The sequence below is a fragment of the Cydia strobilella genome, chromosome 10 (genome assembly GCF_947568885.1).
Source record: "Cydia strobilella chromosome 10, ilCydStro3.1, whole genome shotgun sequence".
In the NCBI taxonomy this organism is placed as follows: domain Eukaryota; kingdom Metazoa; phylum Arthropoda; class Insecta; order Lepidoptera; family Tortricidae; genus Cydia; species Cydia strobilella.
The window spans coordinates 17,554,351-17,576,588 of NC_086050.1; the positions used below are offsets into that span (position 1 = coordinate 17,554,351).

Below are 22,238 nucleotides of genomic sequence, written 5' to 3' on the forward strand. Positions count from 1 at the left end.
TAACCTGTAAAATATAATTTTTGTTATTTAATTTTAATAACTGTATCATGTGCTGAATGAGCCTCAAATTTAACATATAAGTCAATCATTTTCATTGCAAGTTTGTCAAAGGACTGTCTCATTTCAAACATAGACAGAGAGGATCATACTATCTTTGTCTTACACTAGTACTAGCGCCCAAAAGAAAGGGATGAGTATAATTTTCCTGGTTGTAACTGACTGACAAATTGGTTTGACCAACTATATTTTACGGTTGCCGTTCGGCAGTATGACCAACAAGCTTAGTCTACCAAAAGGCATAAAAAAGTACTTAAAAAGTCAATGTCATGTCAAGACAACTGTCAAGTGTCAATTTCAATTGAACATTTCGCTTTGCTTGGCTTGCCAAAAAGAGTATTGTTATTTTTACACCGTTTTTACAGTAATATCAGTGTTTATCACCAATAGGTATTAGCATGGCTGACGAATATGCTGCAGTCAAAAGAGGAAAACTTGTTTTAAAAGGCGACAAACCAAAGTAGGTTTAATAAACTTTAAGAATCTACAGTTGTTTCCATAATTAACCTAATCATTGCTATAAATTTGTTTCAGAGCGAAAAAGCGTAAACACAAGAAGAATAAAGACAAATCGGACAGTTCTAAAGTAGACGAAGATTTTATTAAGCACGGAGGATGGTGGAAAGTGGAGAAAATCGAAGATGTAGTCGGTTCCATTTCAATCGAGTTTGGGAACAATGCTTACATTTCGGCGCTTGATAATGGCCTGTTCACGGTTGGAGCGCCTCACGGGGACGGCGAAGGGCCGGCGCCAGAGGAGATATTCACCGCTTTCCCAGCTGGAGAAACGAAGTTTGCCCTTAAGTCCGGTTATGGGAAATATCTGGGAGTGTCGAAGGAGGGAGTGGTGATTGGGAGGTCTGACGCGGTGGGGCCAATGGAGCAATGGGAGCCGGTGTGGCAAGAAGGTCGAGTATTATTTCTATAGTTTACACTCACTAATCTTCTATGCCCATCCTATCAATGTCTATGGTAAGCCTAGTTGATGATAATCCTGAATTATGGAATTTAAGTAACTATCTATTATATAAATTATTCTCTAGTTCAACATGCTTTACCAATTTTACTTCAGAAGTTGAATTTGTATAAGATTGTGCCCTAATAGCCTGGGTCCACACAGAGCGAGCAAACTGCCCTCGGCCGAGGCGGCGCGCGCGGAGCATGTCTACACTGGTTGTTTTGTGCGCGAGGAAACTACCCTGGTTGTTTTGTGCACGAGGAAATTGCCTCGCAAGTATGCTCGCTCTGTGAACCCGGCTAATTTTTTTTTCTGATAAAAGCTTCTAGTCTTACTGTCATGAACTTTTTTTTTTTATTTATATTTGTATAAAGTGTACCCAAAGAAACTGTTAGCAAAATTGTTAAAATTTTTGGTACAATTTAATTGTAATCTGTCTAAAACATAAGTCATTCATTCTTGAGGATTTTCCCTAATCTATGTCCAACTTTTTTTACTTACCATCTCTTCACAATTATTTAATAGGCAAAACAGCAATCCTCAGCGCCCTAAACAAATTCATGTGTGTGAGCCCGGAGGATGATTCCGTTGTAGCTCGGAATGCAGCAGCGGGAGATACAGAGTTCTGCAGCATACGCAGCAACAAAACAAAGGAGGTGAACACTGTGGTGCTGCCGGACGAGGAGCAAGGGAACCTTAATGAGGTGGAAGTTAACTATGTGTGAGTTTGTAACTTTTCACATCATATTGTTCCTGTAGCCTTTTAATTTGTTCGAAATTGTTCCTGTAGGCCCACAGAATAACTAATAGTACTACACAGAAAATTCACTCCTTCACAAAAGTCAGATTTAGGTATAAAATTATACCTATACTCGCCGCCTACAAGCAAAATTTAAACTTATAACCGCACACAATGAATCTTCTTTGTTTGAAATTTAGTTGGTTTGAAAAGCTCCTCATTTGGGGTGAGATAAATACGAAATGACCATAAAAGGTAGCCTTCAGGAACATAATGTTGAATTCTCATAATGTTGGATTCTCGAAATGTTGGATTCGGATCCTATATAAGTGGCTTACCGCGTGCGCCCGCGAGGGACTAAACATACGCAATGCGACAATATGATTGGTCGAATAGATTTGTAGCCCACCATAAATCATACTTTACGGTGGAGTTACGTAACTCTTAGTAAGATTTTTAGGACATAAGGTGAAATTGCGACGCTTATATTGAACAGAATAGGGAAGTTTATCTATCCACCTTTTATCGAAATTTGTAAAAAAAATATTTTACTTAAAAATTAGTCTTAAAATTTAGTGTTTTTGTTATTATTCTTTTTTTTTTTTTTTTAAACATTAACTTGACCTGTATTGCCGCGATGTTCATCATTTGTATTTTTTCTGTGATCAACCAAGTTACGGACCCAAAATGCACTTAGAAAATAAACCATTCTGTTTAATTTCAGGAGAAAATTCCAGAAATTCCAGGATAAAAAACTCAAACTAAACGATGGGGCAGTTTCTGAGCTGAAGAGAGCTAAGGCAGAGGGCACTTTGCATGAGACGCTGCTTGACAGACGGAGCAAGATGAAAGCGGATAGATATTGTAAATAACTTTATAAATATAGGTGTTTAAGAATCATTTTTGTTTGTTTTAAATGTGAACCTAACCCATTTTTACACACTTACTAACGTTATCCCAAGAAAAAACTCAGGATTATTGCTACATGGACTGGCAGAATCTAGCAATTCTAGCATAATTATGACTTGTAAACTTAACAATGTAAAAGCTTGAGGTCGTTATCTCGAAGATAGTCTTGATAGCGCGATTCAGAATTTTTACAACATGGAACAGCGCCATTTAGCGTGTGATTAATAAACTAAACAAAAGTGGTGTGACCCGGGCGTCACATGAAAAATCTTTATTACAGGGAACAGCGCCATCTCGCTTTCAATTAGTATATATAATACTCTAATGTCTAAGGGTGGTATTCATTCAAAGAGTAGTATAATATTATTCATTCCTATATATTATACTACTCTTTGGTGGTATTCCACATCCTGTCCAATTTATTTGTTCTCAATGTCATTGCGTCTCACTCTCTCATTAGGCAAAATGTGAGACCCAATACACATTGGACAAAGAAATTGGATAGGTGTATTACCATCCTAATGCAGTCATTCATTCATAACATAACAAGGGCCTACACAGCATAGGACTAATTTAAATTGAGTATTTCCATCTCAGCCACACTCCAATAGAGTAAAAGAAGTAAGAAGGATCAAGGATGCTCAGGGGGTAGACTTTTGAACCCAAGGGGTAGAATTTCGATCCCTAAGGAGTATTTCTTTTCGCTCGAAAATGCAAGAGCAATAGCATGCCTTAAAGAATACAGTCTGGTAAAAAATAGGCAACAATGAAAGTGGCAACACTGTAGTGTCGTCCCGTTTTTCTTAAGGCCAACTTAAGGCTGTAACACACCGTCGCACCGCACCAAGGTCATTGTGCGACGCATCCATAAGGAAGAGCGATATCTCTTTCTCACTCTTACTTATAGGTGCGTCGCACAATGACTTTGGTGCGGTGCGATGGTGTGTTACGGCCATTAGATTGATTTGAAAGGGACGACACTACAGTGTTGCCACTTTTTAACCTTGCGTCTACCACGCTGTCAAAAATCTACCCAGGCCGGAGAGATCTCCGGCAAAATTTTTATTACCCCTATCTACCCTACCCAGGCCTCAACCGCGCGGGGCCCCCTTATATGACACGGTTTTTTCGGAGCACGCGAGCAAACCTCTTGTCCCTACTTTATCGCTCGTATTTCATAAGTGTTATACTTTTGTTTAACAATGCGTATGTTTTTTGGAAGAGCATGAAACAGGCTTAATTTTGTTTATATTGGAAATACTATACTTAACATATTATTTCATTACAGAAACCATGGCATTTGACATTCTCTATAAATATGCTCGTAAATTATGATAGTGATTTATAATTATAACTTGTTTTATATATTCTGGCTCTCAAAGATATAGGCTATCGACAAATGTATATTACTTGAGGATATACCTGTAAGATTATGATTTTCAACGCTATTGGAAACCGTTTGACGCACCGACTCGCGTAACAGCGGAACTTTGACTGCTTGTAACAGTTGTAACTTTTCGTATTTCGTATCGTATGTAAAGTGAAGTTATATTCAGCACCAATCTATAGCTCATTTCATTGCGTTTGTATTGGATGACGACTAATGGAATATAATACGTATTTTTATTTAAATAAAGCTGCTTTTCGACTGCAGGTATCAAGACAGGAGATCTCCGGCAGTAACAAATTAAGGGTTACAAATTGGGTACAAAATACTTGCCGGAGATCTCCGGCCTGGGTAGATAGAGGGGTGCTTTTTTCTCAAAGCCTGGACAAATGCGTATGCCTTTTTTTTGGCCGGAGATCTCCGTCTTGGGTAGACGACAGGTTAATTTCTACTCTTTTTTGCCAGACTGTAAAGTAAGCTATAAGTGGCTATAAGTTGGTATAAGCATGCCCCCAGCCCCCAGTAACCTTTGCAGTAACCGTTAAAAAAATGAACCGAACGCGCCAGATGGCGTTGCAGCGTTGTGGTGACATATTTTGTTCAACGTTCGACACCAAAGAGTAAAGTAAGTATAATTGCTTAACCATATAAACCAATCATAATTCCGTCCCTCTTGGGCGCACGCGGTACTCGCGGTAGGCCACTTCTATAGGATCCTACCTTCTACGAACAGTACGAACAAAACGCTTGTTTGTTTTGTTTGCATTGTACTTAGAGCAAAGCAATAACAAAACGTTCGTTTATAGCCACCGTTTGAGTTTTTCTTCCGCTGTGTCTGCTGTTTGATTTTAGAATTTAACACATATTTTAAATAACTTGTCGATTTGAAAAACATCAAAAAATAAATTAAAAGTACATTCTGCTTTCACGCTGTTTCTCACCATATAGCTCAGGTGAGGGTTTTTTACAGAGAAACCATTATAGTTGTTTTTCTTAGAATCGTATCACCTGACAGTGTAAATTTCAGTGTTCGTGATGTACCTGTACTCTTTATATTAATGTAATCTCATTACCTAGTTATAAGACGTGCTCATTGAGATCGTTGTCCTCCTTTTTTTCTCCACATTGATTTTTTATTTCAGGTTATTATCGACCTGTCAAGAAGACATTTTTCGTCAAGCTGTGCACGCAAAATTCGCAAAATAGGAGACGAAAACCCTTTTAAGTTTTCAAATTTCATATCAAATCTGCCACCAATAGTAAGTTATTTTATCTTATTATAATATGTAACTCTAATTAGGCCAAATTGCTTATAATGTTGTTTTAAGATGGATAAATTCTTGCATACATTTTACATTTTGCTTGGAAGGTATTTATGATGTAAACAACGTTGAAAATGGTTGAGTCGGCAAGAATTATTGTTGAATCATAGGTTTATTTGATAGTTTTAACAATTGAGACCACCTCATATTCAAATATAACCTATAAATGCAGTATGAGTATCAGCTGAATTTGTGACAGATACAACAATGCTCGTGTTTTATAAATAAAGGACCGTTGCAGTGGGTTTTGCTATGTAAATTAATACTTTTAATATTCATTCTCTATGCACATATTTTTTTATTGAAAATTACTGTATAAAAAATAATAATAGTCTATTGTTAAATATGTATTGACTCTTGAATGGCTGGAATGTATGAAATAACTAAGGTTCTTGCCTCATGATAAGATTAATGGCGTTTTTAAACTGATTATTGTGTTTGTAGGTTAAAATGACATATTTTTCAACAATGTTTGCCAAATGATTAATGATAGTCATTAATAAAATTATAATATTCTCATTTCTTAGTCATCCTTCAGATATTCCTATGTTGATCTAGGTAAACCTTTCGAGACCCGGACAAATATGGCAACATACAATGACATACAATATGGCGACGATAATAGGGTACTTATAGCTGGCTCCCCAGGGAGCCGACAGGTCTCGAAAGGTTAAACACTGGACTTGTTTAAAATTAGACATGGGGTGTTAATTTGCTGAATATCAATATTTGGCAAATTCCAGCAAACTATTTGGTTCATCTATATTTCTTTAACATTCTCCATTTGATCCAAACCATTTGAAAAAGTTTCAATTAGCAGCTAAAGATTAATCGCTTATTTTTATAAATAAACAGGGCAAAAGCTTAGCCAAATAATCAAAACGGGCTCCAAATGTGTTATCCTGCATTTTAATGACAATGGGAAGCCATAACCTGGCAAAGAGTAAATTAAAATGTTTCTGAGCTTACATTTGACAGTGTTGCAACCAGACAAACAATAAGAAATATTTGCCTAATACAAAAAAAAAATACTTACAAGACTTTATTTCATAAAATACACAATGTCTATGATCTAAGGCAGGGGTCGGCAACCTTTTAGCATCCAAGGGCCACATAGCGGTTAGCAAAATTGCAGCGGGCTGCACACTGTAAATAATTCGTGAATTTATAAGACAAAAGATACTACATTGTCGTTTGTCAAAAAGGACTACTTTTAATATACATTTTTATGCGGAGTGCCGAAATTCAGAGCGCGCTTCGCCCGCTCTTACATGCAGGGCGCATGCGGCGCCCCTCACACTTAAAGGTCGGGCGAAGCTCTTGACGACAAACGACAAGCTCTTAGGTCACCAGCGCTCATCAACATCAACAACAACAATATACATAGTATATTAATACAGGAAAAAATATCTGTGTTCAAATGAATGCCTTTACTGAGATTTGAATCCGAGGATCACCTTACTACTGATAGGCAGGGTCACTCTATTACGGACAATGTGGAAACTTATAAGGATTCTTGTACACAGGGTGGTAGAGTGATGCCGCGCTGCAGCAAGCGGACGCGCGGCGCGGTGACGGGTGACGTGGGCGTGCCCGGGGCCACCGCGATCGACGCCCAGCAACATAAGCGCTCACGCAACACCAGGTAACGCATCGTCCACGAAACACACGCTTGGCCGGTTTTTTCATCATTATTACCCTTCAATAAAACAAGATCCTAACATTTTGAATATTTGTTTCAGTTCACGACGACATTCCAAAGCAGAGGACTCCAGTTTTAGTGCAAAGAAATGTTTAGCATGGTTCAAAGAGTACACCACAGTCTCAGAGCCAGATGTATTAGGTCAGTTCTTATACATTATTTACAGTATTTTGGATTTTAGGGCGTTCGCCAGCTACGCAGTTGCACGGAGTGAGGGACACAGTTGACAATTATTTTTTAATGATATCAGTCGATCAGGTTTGTTTTGAGAATCAAATGTTTGTATGGGACCCATTGTCTTAAAGCAATACAAAAGTCACAAATGATGGTCAAAGTCTGGCATCGCCACTTTACTGAGCTTTGTGTTAGGGCACAAATGGCAACACATTGTGACGTCACTATGCCACTTTGCTTAGAAGGACAAAAACAAGGAAATTGCGATTTTGTAGGTGAAATGTTGCGTTTATGTATGGATATTGTTGCTATACAATATTCTTTTAAATAAAATGTAAGGAATCGAATGGTACCGTTATTTATTTCCTATTTAAAAGTTAAAAAATCTTTTTTCGACTTTGAGGTCTTGTATTTTTTATTATTTCTATATATTTTTTAAGTTTCCAATTTATTGTGATAAATTGCTCATTTTCTTTCTATTTAACTAGATTTAGTTATACAATTCAACATGTGTCAACTACCCTATTGACGCGGACGTATGCGACGGATTTTACCACTACAATGGCACGCAAGCGGACCCCCATTCAGAGCTTAAGCTTTCTATACGTCGAATTTCGATCCGTATTTTAGCGGTGAAAAAGTATCAGGCAGTTATTTTCGCTTATATTAAATGGCTAATGGGGTTGGCCGGTCGAAATAATTAGCAGATGGCGCCAGCATAGCTTGCCCTGTCAGTCCCTAGAATTGTGTCAAATTTTTGTTTTTTTAATCAACATCAAACAGTTATTCAGCAAATTGGCCACAGGGGCACTTTTACATGTCAATTTTTACAAACAATAAAAAAAATCCAAAATTACAAAAAAAAACTAATAAAAACTATACAAATAACAGAAGTACTAAAATTGTTTAGAGATGTAAAAGTCTCTAGGTGTCAGAGATAAAATATATATAATAATAAAAAAGATCATCAAATTATCCAGAGATGTAAAGGGTCTCCAAGACTTGAATTGTTATATCTATACATATAATAAAGCGGAAGACGGTCGAAAGTCTGTACATGGAAGATATTCGAAAAAAAGTTGGCTGGGGATACTTAGAATCGATAACAGAACACATTCCAACAGTTTTTAGAATTTTTGTCTGTTTATCTGTTTATCTGTTTATCTGTTTGTCTGTTTATCTGTTTGTCTGTTTATTTGACCGCGCAACTAATGAAAACGGCTGAACGGATTTTGATGCAAACTTTACTAATCTGTCGAAAAAATCCACGGCCAGGTTATAGGCTATAAAAAATTGAGAAATTTTACCCCTAAGGGGGTTAAAAAGGGGATGAAAGTTTGTATGGGGTTCAAGATTTATTTTAAGCTAGCAATTTGAAACTTCGTAAGAAGATATATTATTGAAATACAAGAAAACTAATTTCAGCGTTTTTGAAAATTCATCCCCTAAGGAGGTGAAATAGAGGTTGAAAGTTTGTATGGAGATCAATTTTTTTTTGAGTGCATTACTTGAAACTTTGTATAATGGGCATATTATTCTAATACAGGAAAAGTGATTTAAGCGTTTCCAAGAATTCGTCCCCTAACAGGGTTAAAAGGGGGTTGAAAGTTTGAATCCATTACAAATGCTTTGAAACTTCTTAGAAAGGTATGATAGACGATTACAGAAAAACTAATTGTGACGTTTTTGGAAATTTAACCCCTCAGGGGGTTGAAAAGGGGATGAAAGTTTGTCTTGGGGTGCAAATTTTATTTTAAGCTAGGAACTTAAAACTTTGCAAAACGTTATTATATTAAAAAGCAAGAAAATTACTTTCAGCGTTTTTAAAAATTCATCCCCCATGGTGGTGAAAAAGAGGTTAAAAACTTTATCTTGATAACTATATCATTTTAGCTACTAGGCCAAGTTAGGTATCGTTTTTGTATAAATCGGGTATGCCGAATTCATTTATGATATCAAAATGACACCATTCCCGAGTGAAAACACAAAAAATATGAAAAAACTTTTTTTAATTTCTCTTTACGCTTAAACCGCTAAACAGATTTAGATAAAATTTGGTATAGAGATAGTTTGAGTCCCGTGGAAGAACATAGGGTAGTTTTTAACCAAAAAAATGGAGACTGCGTTTGCATGGAGAAGCGGCCGTGCCCTTTCCTCTTAATAATGGTCACGAAGGTGGGTACTTTAAAAAAAAAACATTTTTCAGTAAATGTCAAACGATTTGGGACTTAAACGCGTTACCATGCCTTCCCGAAAAAAATCGAATCTTTCGCGAAAGTCTCGCAATGCATTGCGGCCACAAGGGGCATGGTCTCAGGAATCTGAAAAACCACGGTGAGAGACTCAGTGGCGCTCTAACCAGGCAGGTCGCTTCGCTTTCGGCTGGAACGGCAAGCCAGCGCGAGTTCGATTGTGATCCCAAATACATCGTACGTAATACATATGTAATAGGCGCAGATCCTGACGGAGTGTGGCGCCGGAGAAGCCGTGTTTATCCCGCGTATCCCCCTCATTCCGAGCAACTTCCCGTTCTGCTTCAAGCGCCTACAGGTCCCCGTGAGCGTCTGCTTCGCTATGACCATCAACAAGTCGTAGGGGCAGATGCATTTCCCACTCCGAAAACTAAAAAAAAGGGCATGACGTTGCCCGCCGCCGGTGTCATGCTTAGACTGATTTGACTGGAGGACCGATTTGGATGACATGATTTTGATGGGCACACCCAAATATTCCGAAATACGTTTTTCCGAATTTTATAACCACGACTTTCATAGTCCCGATTATTTATAAGTCCGAAATATCAAAATTACGATTTTTAAAAACACGATGGAATAAAATCACGAATGTGCTATTTCCGAAAACTTTAAATCCGATTTTCACTTGACAGAAAGCTTAAAGTTCCGATTTTACACTTTTCCGAAAATATTTTTTTTTCCGAATTCCTAAATTCCGAAAAATCATTGTCCGATCGGAAATAAAATAATTCGGTATTCAGAAAGTCGGTTTTTTACAAGATCGGAAAAATTAAATCCGTGATATTCAAATGAAGACTCATGTTTTAGTAATTATTACGGGTACCTGTCGTGCCGCATCATGTTAAATTCGGCATAAAATATTTTTGGCATAAAAATTCGTCATAAAGAAATTAGACAGAACTGCGAACCTGCGAACCCGAACTGTTGCTAGAAGTGGGTTAGGTTAGGTTAGAACTGCGACCCCCAAGAAAACGAACTGTTGCCAGAAGTGGGTTAGGTTAGGTTAGAATTGCGACCCCCAAGAAAACAAACTGTTGCCAGAAAAGTGGGTTAGGTTAGGTTAGAACTGCGACCCCCAAGAAAACGAACTGTTGCCAGAAAAGTGGAAATTTAAAAATTGGGATATTTAAAATAGGAATCACGTTAATTCGGAATAAGGGCAATTCCGAATTCGTGATTTTGAAAATCGTAAATGTTAAATTCGGTGTTTGCCACCATCGGAATTGTTATAGTCGGAATTATGTAGTTCGGAATTTACAATATTCGGCTTTTTGGGTTTTCGGAAATATAAATCTTCGTGATTTTCATCATTCGTATTATGACAGTCGAAATTTTGATGGGCCGAGCATTTAAAAATCGGAATGATGAAATTCGACATTCTAAAATTCGGAATAAAAAATTTCGGAATTATGTAGTGTACCCGATTTGCATAGGTACAGTCAAGGACGTAAAAATACAAAAATGGTACTGTATCGTTCGATATACACCTACTACTCTATGCCGTTTAAATCACGTCAAAAATTTGAATAAGGGCAAAAAAAATATTCATTTTGGAGTGAAATTTTATTTAGTGGTAGCAAAGAGGATATAATATTTTAGAGCGGTACTGTCATAGTAAATTTTGTAACCACAGTAAATTTACTGCCATCTATCGACACACTTTAAAACTAAAAATGAAGATTTTATTAAAATACGATAAAATGTATTTAATAATGGATAAATGATCTTTTTTATTTGCATTAATTATTTTTATTATTTTGACCCATGTTCTTTCACTGATATGCGTTAAAATTGTTTAATAATAACAAACGAAACCGTCAACGCCCTCTATACGAGAGTAGGCAAAAGGTAGTAGTAACATCTGATCGAGAATCAAATTTTCGTGATTTTCGAGGCACGTTTTTTCCTTAGACTGTATCCATCTATTACGAAGTTATATCTATCTTTGGTGGTAGGTACCTAATTGTAAAATATTTTATCTGGACTACAGTCCTCTAGCGTATCCATCTGTCAACTTTACTTTAAGTTCTGTCTCCAGGGGACAGGGAGATAAATTAGGGGTCAATTAGCCGCTTACTGGCACAGACTGAATTCCACGCAGGCGAAGCCGCGGGCACAGCTAGTAATTAATAAAAAGACAAGATATTAAATCAGACAAACAGACAAGAACCGAATGAAGTGCCTCACGTTAATGCCACTCAAAAGTAAAGTTACATAGGTAAAATGAAGCCCATATAAACTTAAACAGACCGGTCTCCACAATAATGCCCTGGATGCCAGCCCTTTAAGCCAAATCTCATAGAAAAAGGGCAAGCTATGACGGCGCCATCTCTGCAAACCTTTGACAGTTGCCAACCCCATTGCTATTCGTCTTTTGCTTACCACATGCAATAATTGATGTCTGCAGGGCCTGAAGGAATGGAGAAATTCTGCGAAGACATAGGAGTGGACCCGGAGAATGTTGTGATGCTGGTCATCGCTTACAAAATGGGTGCCAAACAAATGGGTTACTTCACCCAAGAGGAGTGGCTTAAAGGTATGCTTATTTGACATTAATTTAATTTAAACTTTCACGATTTTTAGACATTATTATTCACAACGGCAGGACTTGTTGTTGTATGTCCTAGGGCACCCCGGAGGTGCATAAGACCTCCACAAGATCCCGCCACGCCTTTCTGTTTTCTGCAACCTTCTTGACCTCGCTCCAGTTCAGCGGGACTTAACCGCGTAAAATTAGTTTAGATAGATGCTGATGTCAACTTTAGTCAGTCTTCTCCGAGACCACGGGGACAACGCCGTCCTCGAAACGTCGAAGCTAAATTTAAAACTTATTTTACGCGATTAAGTCCCGCCGTTGTGAATAATAATGATTAAATTAATTTAAGGTTCTAATTTTTAGGGTTTGCCGTTTTTTGCGTAATGGTACGGAACCAGGGGTCGGAAACCGGTATTTGCGCCATACAAAAATACCGGTATTATTAAGTTCTTTTTCGTTCTTTTGTTTATATTTTCATTTTTAATGGGACGTTTTAATAATGCAAAATTGTTTCCTAAATACATGATTCAGTCCTACGTAATGAGCATAAAAAAATAAAAATATTGGGCTATTTCGGGGTTTTTAAAAAATACCGGTTCCAAGCCCTGTACGGAACATTTCGTGCGCGAGTCCGACTCGCACCTGTCCGGTTACTTGTCTGTCATGATGTTTTCTTGTCGGCAGGCTTAACGGAGCTGCAGTGTGACAGCGTCCACAAGCTTCAGATGAAACTTGACTACCTCAAGAGCTTACTTAACGACCCCTACATATTTAAGGCTGTATACAGATATTCTTATGATTTTGCTAGGGTAAGTTCTGTTACAATCATTGTAAAGATTTTTTAAAGTCCCCAAAAGTTCGGTTCTCCATACAAACGTAGTTACACTCTTATTTTAAAACAACTAGCTAGGGTTCGTCCATTAATTACGTCACACGAATTTCGAGGTTTTTTGACCCCTCCCACCTCCTTGTCACACTTGGTCACATTTGGCAAACCCCTCCCCCCTGGTGTGACGTCAAATTTTTTCAATGAAATTGTCAAATTGAATTAAGTACCTATTATTAATATTTTATCAAAATATTTTTAATAAAAGAAGTATTAGTAATTTTATAATCCAAAACTGATTAGGAAAGAAAATTAAAAGATTAAAAACTATTATTGTTCCAAAATCTTGTTATTTAACTGTACAGCGAATAAATTAATTTAAATAAGTTAATGTGACAAATGTCACAAAGTTATGTGACTCCCCCCTCCCCCTTGTCACAACATGTCACATTTTCTTGACCCCCCCCCCCCCCAATTCCTCTAAACGTGTGATGTAATTAATGGATGACCCCCTAGATTGCTCTTTGTACTTACAATAGGATAAGGTACATCTATGCCTGTAGTTAGTTCATACAAAACTTGTTTTTGCTCTATATCATTTGTTTTATAAACTGGAGCAATATAAAGTAACTAGCTGTTGCCCGCGACTTCGTACGCGTGGATTTGTATGTTGGTGGTTATACATATATTCCACATGAGCATAATATAGAACATTATGCAGCAAAAGATATCAGTAGGGACGGTTAATCATTTGTTAATAATTATACAACGCATGAAATTTGTCTTTTACAAACTACGAAGTTTCAAGACCCTAACTGAAAGAAGATTTACAAGTCCACTATTTAAACAAAAATTCGCTCCCGAAACTATTAATACAAACTTTTCAAAAACGGTGTAAGTAATCAATTTTCGTCTATTTTAATATAATGCCCTTTTTACCAAGTTTCAAGTTTCTAGCTTAAAAGAAAATTTGTACCACATATAAACTTACATCCCCTTTTTAACCCCTTTAGGGGTTAAATTTTTAAGAACGTTGAAATAACTTTTTTGGAATCTTATACAATGCCTTTCTAAGAAGTTTCAAATCATTTGTAATAGATTCACTTTGAACCCCTTTTTAACCCTTTTAGGGGATGAATATTTAAAAACGCTTAAATTACTTTTCTTGTATTCTAATAATATATGCCTTTATACAAAGATTCAATTCCCGCACTCAAAAAAATATTTTATCTCCATACAAACTTTCAACCCCATTTTTACCACCTTGGGGGATGAATTTTTTAATAATGTTGAAATAAGTTTTTTTCTCTTTTAATTATATATATTTCTATGAAGTTTCAAGTACCTAGCTTAAAATAAAATTAGGACCACGACAAAATTTCAACCCCTTTTTAACCACTTTAGGGGATGAATTTTTAAACACGCTGAAATCACTTTTCTTGTATTCTAATAACATGCCTTTATGCAAAGATTCAAGTCGCGCACTTAAAAAAATGTTTGACCTCCATACAAACTTTCTACCCCTTTTTCACCACCTTAAGGGATGAATTTTCAAAAACGCTGAAATTACTTTTCTAGTATTTTAATAATATGCCTTTATACAAACTTTTAAGTCCCGCACTCAAAAAAATTTATGGTCTCCATACAAACTTTCAACCCATTTTTCACCACCTTAGGGGATGAATTTTGAAAAACCCCTTCTTAGTGGATACTAACGTCATAAAAGCTATCTATTGTGAAAAATTCAGCTCTCTAGGTCCAACGGTTTGGGCTGGGCGTTGATTTAAGTGAGTCAGTCAGTTAGTTAGTCAGGACTTTTACGTTTATATATATAGATTACAGGACTAAATATACCGTACGTTATTGTGCCTTCTACAGTCCCTTGAAGCTGACGGCCGCTTATGCCGCAAAAAACGAATATTTCGACACTCAAGGGAATCAAAATTCATAGGCTACTTCCCGTTGACCTGTGAAATTTGGCAAGCAATATCGTCTTACACTACAAGTACAGGGAAAAATCTGAAAACTATAATTTGTAAAAAAAATAAAAAAATATGTAAATCTGTAGGGTGTTAAAAATGTGTACACGACCCTTTATATGACAAATAAAAATGCGAGCCGGGTCCACACATAGCGAGCATACGCGCGAGGCAATTCCCTCGCGCACTAAACGGCCAGTGTAGACGTGCCTCGCGCGCGCCGCCTCGGCCTAGGCACGTCTACACTGGCCGTTTTGTGCGCGAGGAAATTGCCTCGCGCGTATGCTCGCTATGTGTGAACCCGGTTAGTAGAAAAAAATGCTAACTTATTTTATTTTATTTTATTTATTTAGAAACAAACAGTCTCTTATATTAATAAGTTGTTACAATATAGGGTAATAGACTTATAGACCTACAGTTTCCTAAAAAATAGTATGAAAACCATGTGACTTATATAAATACTAAATTAGACTAGAAATAGAAATTCCAAGTTGTCAAAACAATGTTACAACAATACTCTTTCATTTTAACAAAAATAAAACAAGAATGGAAAATAAAACAAAAATGGATAAAACTAAAATGGATAAATTGTAAACAAAACAAAAGTGGAATTAAAGTAAATTTTCTAATTAAAGCCTATTAATACACTTCGCTAACGGGTCGTACTCTCCCTGAAGGATAAAGAGCAGCGTTCACTGGACACGGCGACGGCGCGCGCGCTGCTCGGCGTGCTGCTCCCGCGCTGGGCGCTGCGGCCCGCGCTCAACGACTTCCTGCAGCGCGAGGGCGCGCGCCGCTACCGCGTCGTCAACCGCGACCAGTGGTGCAACATACTCGAGTTCAGCCGCACCGTCGACAACCAGCTGCAGCACTACGACGCCGACGGTGCATGTGAGTAGTCGGGGTCTCTAACACGGCGACGGCGCGCGCGCTGCTCGGCGTGCTGCTCCCGCGCTGGGCGCTGCGGCCCGCGCTCAACGACTTCCTGCAGCGCGAGGGCGCGCGCCGCTACCGCGTCGTCAACCGCGACCAGTGGTGCAACATACTCGAGTTCAGCCGCACCGTCGACAACCAGCTGCAGCACTACGACGCCGACGGTGCATGTGAGTAGTCGGGGTCTCTAACACGGCGACGGCGCGCGCGCTGCTCGGCGTGCTGCTCCCGCGCTGGGCGCTGCGGCCCGCGCTCAACGACTTCCTGCAGCGCGAGGGCGCGCGCCGCTACCGCGTCGTCAACCGCGACCAGTGGTGCAACATACTCGAGTTCAGCCGCACCGTCGACAACCAGCTGCAGCACTACGACGCCGGCGGTGCATGTGAGTAGTCGGGGTCTCTAACACGGCGACGGCGCGCGCGCTGCTCGGCGTGCTGCTCCCGCGCTGGGCGCTGCGGCCCGCGCTCAACGACTTCCTGCAGCGCGAGGGCGCGCGCCGCTACCGCGTCGTCAACCGCGACCAGTGGTGCAACATACTCGAGTTCAGCCGCACCGTCGACAACCAGCTGCAGCACTACGACGCCGACGGTGCATGTGAGTAGTCGGGGTCTCTAACACGGCGACGGCGCGCGCGCTGCTCGGCGTGCTGCTCCCGCGCTGGGCGCTGCGGCCCGCGCTCAACGACTTCCTGCAGCGCGAGGGCGCGCGCCGCTACCGCGTCGTCAACCGCGACCAGTGGTGCAACATACTCGAGTTCAGCCGCACCGTCGACAACCAGCTGCAGCACTACGACGCCGACGGTGCATGTGAGTAGTCGGGGTCTCTAACACGGCGACGGCGCGCGCGCTGCTCGGCGTGCTGCTCCCGCGCTGGGCGCTGCGGCCCGCGCTCAACGACTTCCTGCAGCGCGAGGGCGCGCGCCGCTACCGCGTCGTCAACCGCGACCAGTGGTGCAACATACTCGAGTTCAGCCGCACCGTCGACAACCAGCTGCAGCACTACGACGCCGACGGTGCATGTGAGTAGTCGGGGTCTCTAACACGGCGACGGCGCGCGCGCTGCTCGGCGTGCTGCTCCCGCGCTGGGCGCTGCGGCCCGCGCTCAACGACTTCCTGCAGCGCGAGGGCGCGCGCCGCTACCGCGTCGTCAACCGCGACCAGTGGTGCAACATACTCGAGTTCAGCCGCACCGTCGACAACCAGCTGCAGCACTACGACGCCGACGGTGCATGTGAGTAGTCGGGGTCTCTAACACGGCGACGGCGCGCGCGCTGCTCGGCGTGCTGCTCCCGCGCTGGGCGCTGCGGCCCGCGCTCAACGACTTCCTGCAGCGCGAGGGCGCGCGCCGCTACCGCGTCGTCAACCGCGACCAGTGGTGCAACATACTCGAGTTCAGCCGCACCGTCGACAACCAGCTGCAGCACTACGACGCCGACGGTGCATGTGAGTAGTCGGGGTCTCTAACACGGCGACGGCGCGCGCGCTGCTCGGCGTGCTGCTCCCGCGCTGGGCGCTGCGGCCCGCGCTCAACGACTTCCTGCAGCGAGAGGGCGCGCGCCGCTACCGCGTCGTCAACCGCGACCAGTGGTGCAACATACTCGAGTTCAGCCGCACCGTCGACAACCAGCTGCAGCACTACGACGCCGACGGTGCATGTGAGTAGTCGGGGTCTCTAACACGGCGACGGCGCGCGCGCTGCTCGGCGTGCTGCTCCCGCGCTGGGCGCTGCGGCCCGCGCTCAACGACTTCCTGCAGCGCGAGGGCGCGCGCCGCTACCGCGTCGTCAACCGCGACCAGTGGTGCAACATACTCGAGTTCAGCCGCACCGTCGACAACCAGCTGCAGCACTACGACGCCGACGGTGCATGTGAGTAGTCGGGGTCTCTAACACGGCGACGGCGCGCGCGCTGCTCGGCGTGCTGCTCCCGCGCTGGGCGCTGCGGCCCGCGCTCAACGACTTCCTGCAGCGCGAGGGCGCGCGCCGCTACCGCGTCGTCAACCGCGACCAGTGGTGCAACATACTCGAGTTCAGCCGCACCGTCGACAACCAGCTGCAGCACTACGACGCCGACGGTGCATGTGAGTAGTCGGGGTCTCTAACACGGCGACGGCGCGCGCGCTGCTCGGCGTGCTGCTCCCGCGCTGGGCGCTGCGGCCCGCGCTCAACGACTTCCTGCAGCGCGAGGGCGCGCGCCGCTACCGCGTCGTCAACCGCGACCAGTGGTGCAACATACTCGAGTTCAGCCGCACCGTCGACAACCAGCTGCAGCACTACGACGCCGACGGTGCATGTGAGTAGTCGGGGTCTCTAACACGGCGACGGCGCGCGCGCTGCTCGGCGTGCTGCTCCCGCGCTGGGCGCTGCGGCCCGCGCTCAACGACTTCCTGCAGCGCGAGGGCGCGCGCCGCTACCGCGTCGTCAACCGCGACCAGTGGTGCAACATACTCGAGTTCAGCCGCACCGTCGACAACCAGCTGCAGCACTACGACGCCGACGGTGCATGTGAGTAGTCGGGGTCTCTAACACGGCGACGGCGCGCGCGCTGCTCGGCGTGCTGCTCCCGCGCTGGGCGCTGCGGCCCGCGCTCAACGACTTCCTGCAGCGCGAGGGCGCGCGCCGCTACCGCGTCGTCAACCGCGACCAGTGGTGCAACATACTCGAGTTCAGCCGCACCGTCGACAACCAGCTGCAGCACTACGACGCCGACGGTGCATGTGAGTAGTCGGGGTCTCTAACACGGCGACGGCGCGCGCGCTGCTCGGCGTGCTGCTCCCGCGCTGGGCGCTGCGGCCCGCGCTCAACGACTTCCTGCAGCGCGAGGGCGCGCGCCGCTACCGCGTCGTCAACCGCGACCAGTGGTGCAACATACTCGAGTTCAGCCGCACCGTCGACAACCAGCTGCAGCACTACGACGCCGACGGTGCATGTGAGTAGTCGGGGTCTCTAACACGGCGACGGCGCGCGCGCTGCTCGGCGTGCTGCTCCCGCGCTGGGCGCTGCGGCCCGCGATCAACGACTTCCTGCAGCGCGAGGGCGCGCGCCGCTACCGCGTCGTCAACCGCGACCAGTGGTGCAACATACTCGAGTTCAGCCGCACCGTCGACAACCAGCTGCAGCACTACGACGCCGACGGTGCATGTGAGTAGTCGGAGTCTCTAACACGGCGACGGCGCGCGCGCTGCTCGGCGTGCTGCTCCCGCGCTGGGCGCTGCGGCCCGCGCTCAACGACTTCCTGCAGCGCGAGGGCGCGCGCCGCTACCGCGTCGTCAACCGCGACCAGTGGTGCAACATACTCGAGTTCAGCCGCACCGTCGACAACCAGCTGCAGCACTACGACGCCGACGGTGCATGTGAGTAGTCGGGGTCTCTAACACGGCGACGGCGCGCGCGCTGCTCGGCGTGCTGCTCCCGCGCTGGGCGCTGCGGCCCGCGCTCAACGACTTCCTGCAGCGCGAGGGCGCGCGCCGCTACCGCGTCGTCAACCGCGACCAGTGGTGCAACATACTCGAGTTCAGCCGCACCGTCGACAACCAGCTGCAGCACTACGACGCCGACGGTGCATGTGAGTAGTCGGGGTCTCTAACACGGCGACGGCGCGCGCGCTGCTCGGCGTGCTGCTCCCGCGCTGGGCGCTGCGGCCCGCGCTCAACGACTTCCTGCAGCGCGAGGGCGCGCGCCGCTACCGCGTCGTCAACCGCGACCAGTGGTGCAACATACTCGAGTTCAGCCGCACCGTCGACAACCAGCTGCAGCACTACGACGCCGACGGTGCATGTGAGTAGTCGGGGTCTCTAACACGGCGACGGCGCGCGCGCTGCTCGGCGTGCTGCTCCCGCGCTGGGCGCTGCGGCCCGCGCTCAACGACTTCCTGCAGCGCGAGGGCGCGCGCCGCTACCGCGTCGTCAACCGCGACCAGTGGTGCAACATACTCGAGTTCAGCCGCACCGTCGACAACCAGCTGCAGCACTACGACGCCGACGGTGCATGTGAGTAGTCGGGGTCTCTAACACGGCGACGGCGCGCGCGCTGCTCGGCGTGCTGCTCCCGCGCTGGGCGCTGCGGCCCGCGCTCAACGACTTCCTGCAGCGCGAGGGCGCGCGCCGCTACCGCGTCGTCAACCGCGACCAGTGGTGCAACATACTCGAGTTCAGCCGCACCGTCGACAACCAGCTGCAGCACTACGACGCCGACGGTGCATGTGAGTAGTCGGGGTCTCTAACACGGCGACGGCGCGCGCGCTGCTCGGCGTGCTGCTCCCGCGCTGGGCGCTGCGGCCCGCGCTCAACGACTTCCTGCAGCGCGAGGGCGCGCGCCGCTACCGCGTCGTCAACCGCGACCAGTGGTGCAACATACTCGAGTTCAGCCGCACCGTCGACAACCAGCTGCAGCACTACGACGCCGACGGTGCATGTGAGTAGTCGGGGTCTCTAACACGGCGACGGCGCGCGCGCTGCTCGGCGTGCTGCTCCCGCGCTGGGCGCTGCGGCCCGCGCTCAACGACTTCCTGCAGCGCGAGGGCGCGCGCCGCTACCGCGTCGTCAACCGCGACCAGTGGTGCAACATACTCGAGTTCAGCCGCACCGTCGACAACCAGCTGCAGCACTACGACGCCGACGGTGCATGTGAGTAGTCGGGGTCTCTAACACGGCGACGGCGCGCGCGCTGCTCGGCGTGCTGCTCCCGCGCTGGGCGCTGCGGCCCGCGCTCAACGACTTCCTGCAGCGCGAGGGCGCGCGCCGCTACCGCGTCGTCAACCGCGACCAGTGGTGCAACATACTCGAGTTCAGCCGCACCGTCGACAACCAGCTGCAGCACTACGACGCCGACGGTGCATGTGAGTAGTCGGGGTCTCTAACACGGCGACGGCGCGCGCGCTGCTCGGCGTGCTGCTCCCGCGCTGGGCGCTGCGGCCCGCGCTCAACGACTTCCTGCAGCGCGAGGGCGCGCGCCGCTACCGCGTCGTCAACCGCGACCAGTGGTGCAACATACTCGAGTTCAGCCGCACCGTCGACAACCAGCTGCAGCACTACGACGCCGACGGTGCATGTGAGTAGTCGGGGTCTCTAACACGGCGACGGCGCGCGCGCTGCTCGGCGTGCTGCTCCCGCGCTGGGCGCTGCGGCCCGCGCTCAACGACTTCCTGCAGCGCGAGGGCGCGCGCCGCTACCGCGTCGTCAACCGCGACCAGTGGTGCAACATACTCGAGTTCAGCCGCACCGTCGACAACCAGCTGCAGCACTACGACGCCGACGGCGCATGTGAGTAGTCGTCGACAATACAACTTGCTAATAATGTCAACAAACCATTTTACCTTCTTTACTTCGTTATATCGCTCTTTGAAAGGACAACCGTGACCTTATCAACAGTCTATATATACAAACTAACAAAATCTATGGATTGTTATGATCTGCAATAAATGATTATTTAATTTAATTTAATTAGTTTAATATAGTATAAATCTTCTCGTTTCGAACCCTTTACGGCGTTAACCACGAACGCTGTAAAGGGTTCGATACGATCGATCGGGCGGGAAAGAAAATTCAATATACGCGATATAATCCGTTTTCATAGTTTTATTACATGAGTAACTATCGCGGTAACCGAAGACAATATTATAAACATTCATTGAATTTTAAACAAGAAATAAATTGGTAACAATTTATAAATTATTAGAAAATCAATGTCAAAATTACAAGGAAATAAAATGTCAGCACGAGAAATAAAACAAGCATAAATATCATGTAGTTAATTCAGTCCCAGGCAGATTTTTCCTCTTTTTCTCTTAACTCTAAATAAATGGTATTGCCAGCCTCGTGTATCTAAACGGCTTCGCTATCTCGTCCGTCTATATCACTCAGCGTGAGCAGGCAACTGCCTATTTCCCAATCTTAGTACATTATGTCTTATGTATTTAATTTTGTTACAGGGCCAGTAATGTTGGACGAATTTGTGGAGTGGCTACGTGCAGAGCGGGCAGAGCGGGCTGGCGGCAGCTGAGCGCACACGAGCGTTGCTGCACTCGTGAAAATGATCACATGCACTGTAAGTTTACTGATGAGAGCGATGTAATACTTGTAATTGAGTATTTAGAGAGAATATTGTGTCGAAAAAAATTAAGGTGTATGTTTTTAGTAATATAAAGTAACTAAACTCTAAACGAATGTTTGTATTATTATATAATACCGGCTGTACACACACGTCGAAAGCCTATCGGAGAAGGGCTGGACGAGACAAGAAGGGCAGTATGTGTAGTATAAACCTTCTCAAATGATTTTTACGTCTTAAGACCCCAATGTGTTAAACAAAAGCCATTGTTTCTTTTCTGCGAGCGGTCGGCCATTGTGTGCCATTGTCTCTGAGCGCGTGCCACGGCGCGTGCCATTATGTCTAACAATGGCACATAATGGCCGACCGCTTACAAAAAAGAAACAATGGCTTTTGTTTAACAGATTAGGGTCTTAGAC

The 22,238-nt window shown here is 45.0% G+C and overlaps 2 protein-coding genes across 2 annotated transcripts; both read left to right on the forward strand.

Annotated features, from left to right (window-relative positions):
• Positions 1 to 370: 370 nt before the first annotated feature.
• On the forward strand, positions 371 to 2,654 carry LOC134744796 (protein FRG1 homolog). Its single transcript, XM_063678707.1, has 4 exons — positions 371 to 517; positions 592 to 965; positions 1,541 to 1,736; positions 2,479 to 2,654. Exons 1-4 carry the CDS (start codon positions 456 to 458, stop codon positions 2,624 to 2,626), a joined length of 780 nt encoding a protein of 259 aa, XP_063534777.1. The 5' UTR covers positions 371 to 455; the 3' UTR covers positions 2,627 to 2,654.
• A 2,369-nt stretch (positions 2,655 to 5,023) lies between these two features.
• On the forward strand, positions 5,024 to 22,045 carry LOC134744797 (DCN1-like protein 4). The gene is made up of 7 exons (XM_063678708.1): positions 5,024 to 5,309; positions 6,899 to 7,017; positions 7,115 to 7,215; positions 11,908 to 12,036; positions 12,721 to 12,845; positions 15,519 to 15,732; positions 21,701 to 22,045. The coding sequence occupies exons 2-7, from the start codon at positions 6,911 to 6,913 to the stop codon at positions 21,769 to 21,771; spliced, it is 747 nt and encodes a 248-aa protein (XP_063534778.1). The 5' UTR covers positions 5,024 to 5,309; positions 6,899 to 6,910; the 3' UTR covers positions 21,772 to 22,045.
• The last annotated feature ends 193 nt before the right edge of the window (positions 22,046 to 22,238 follow it).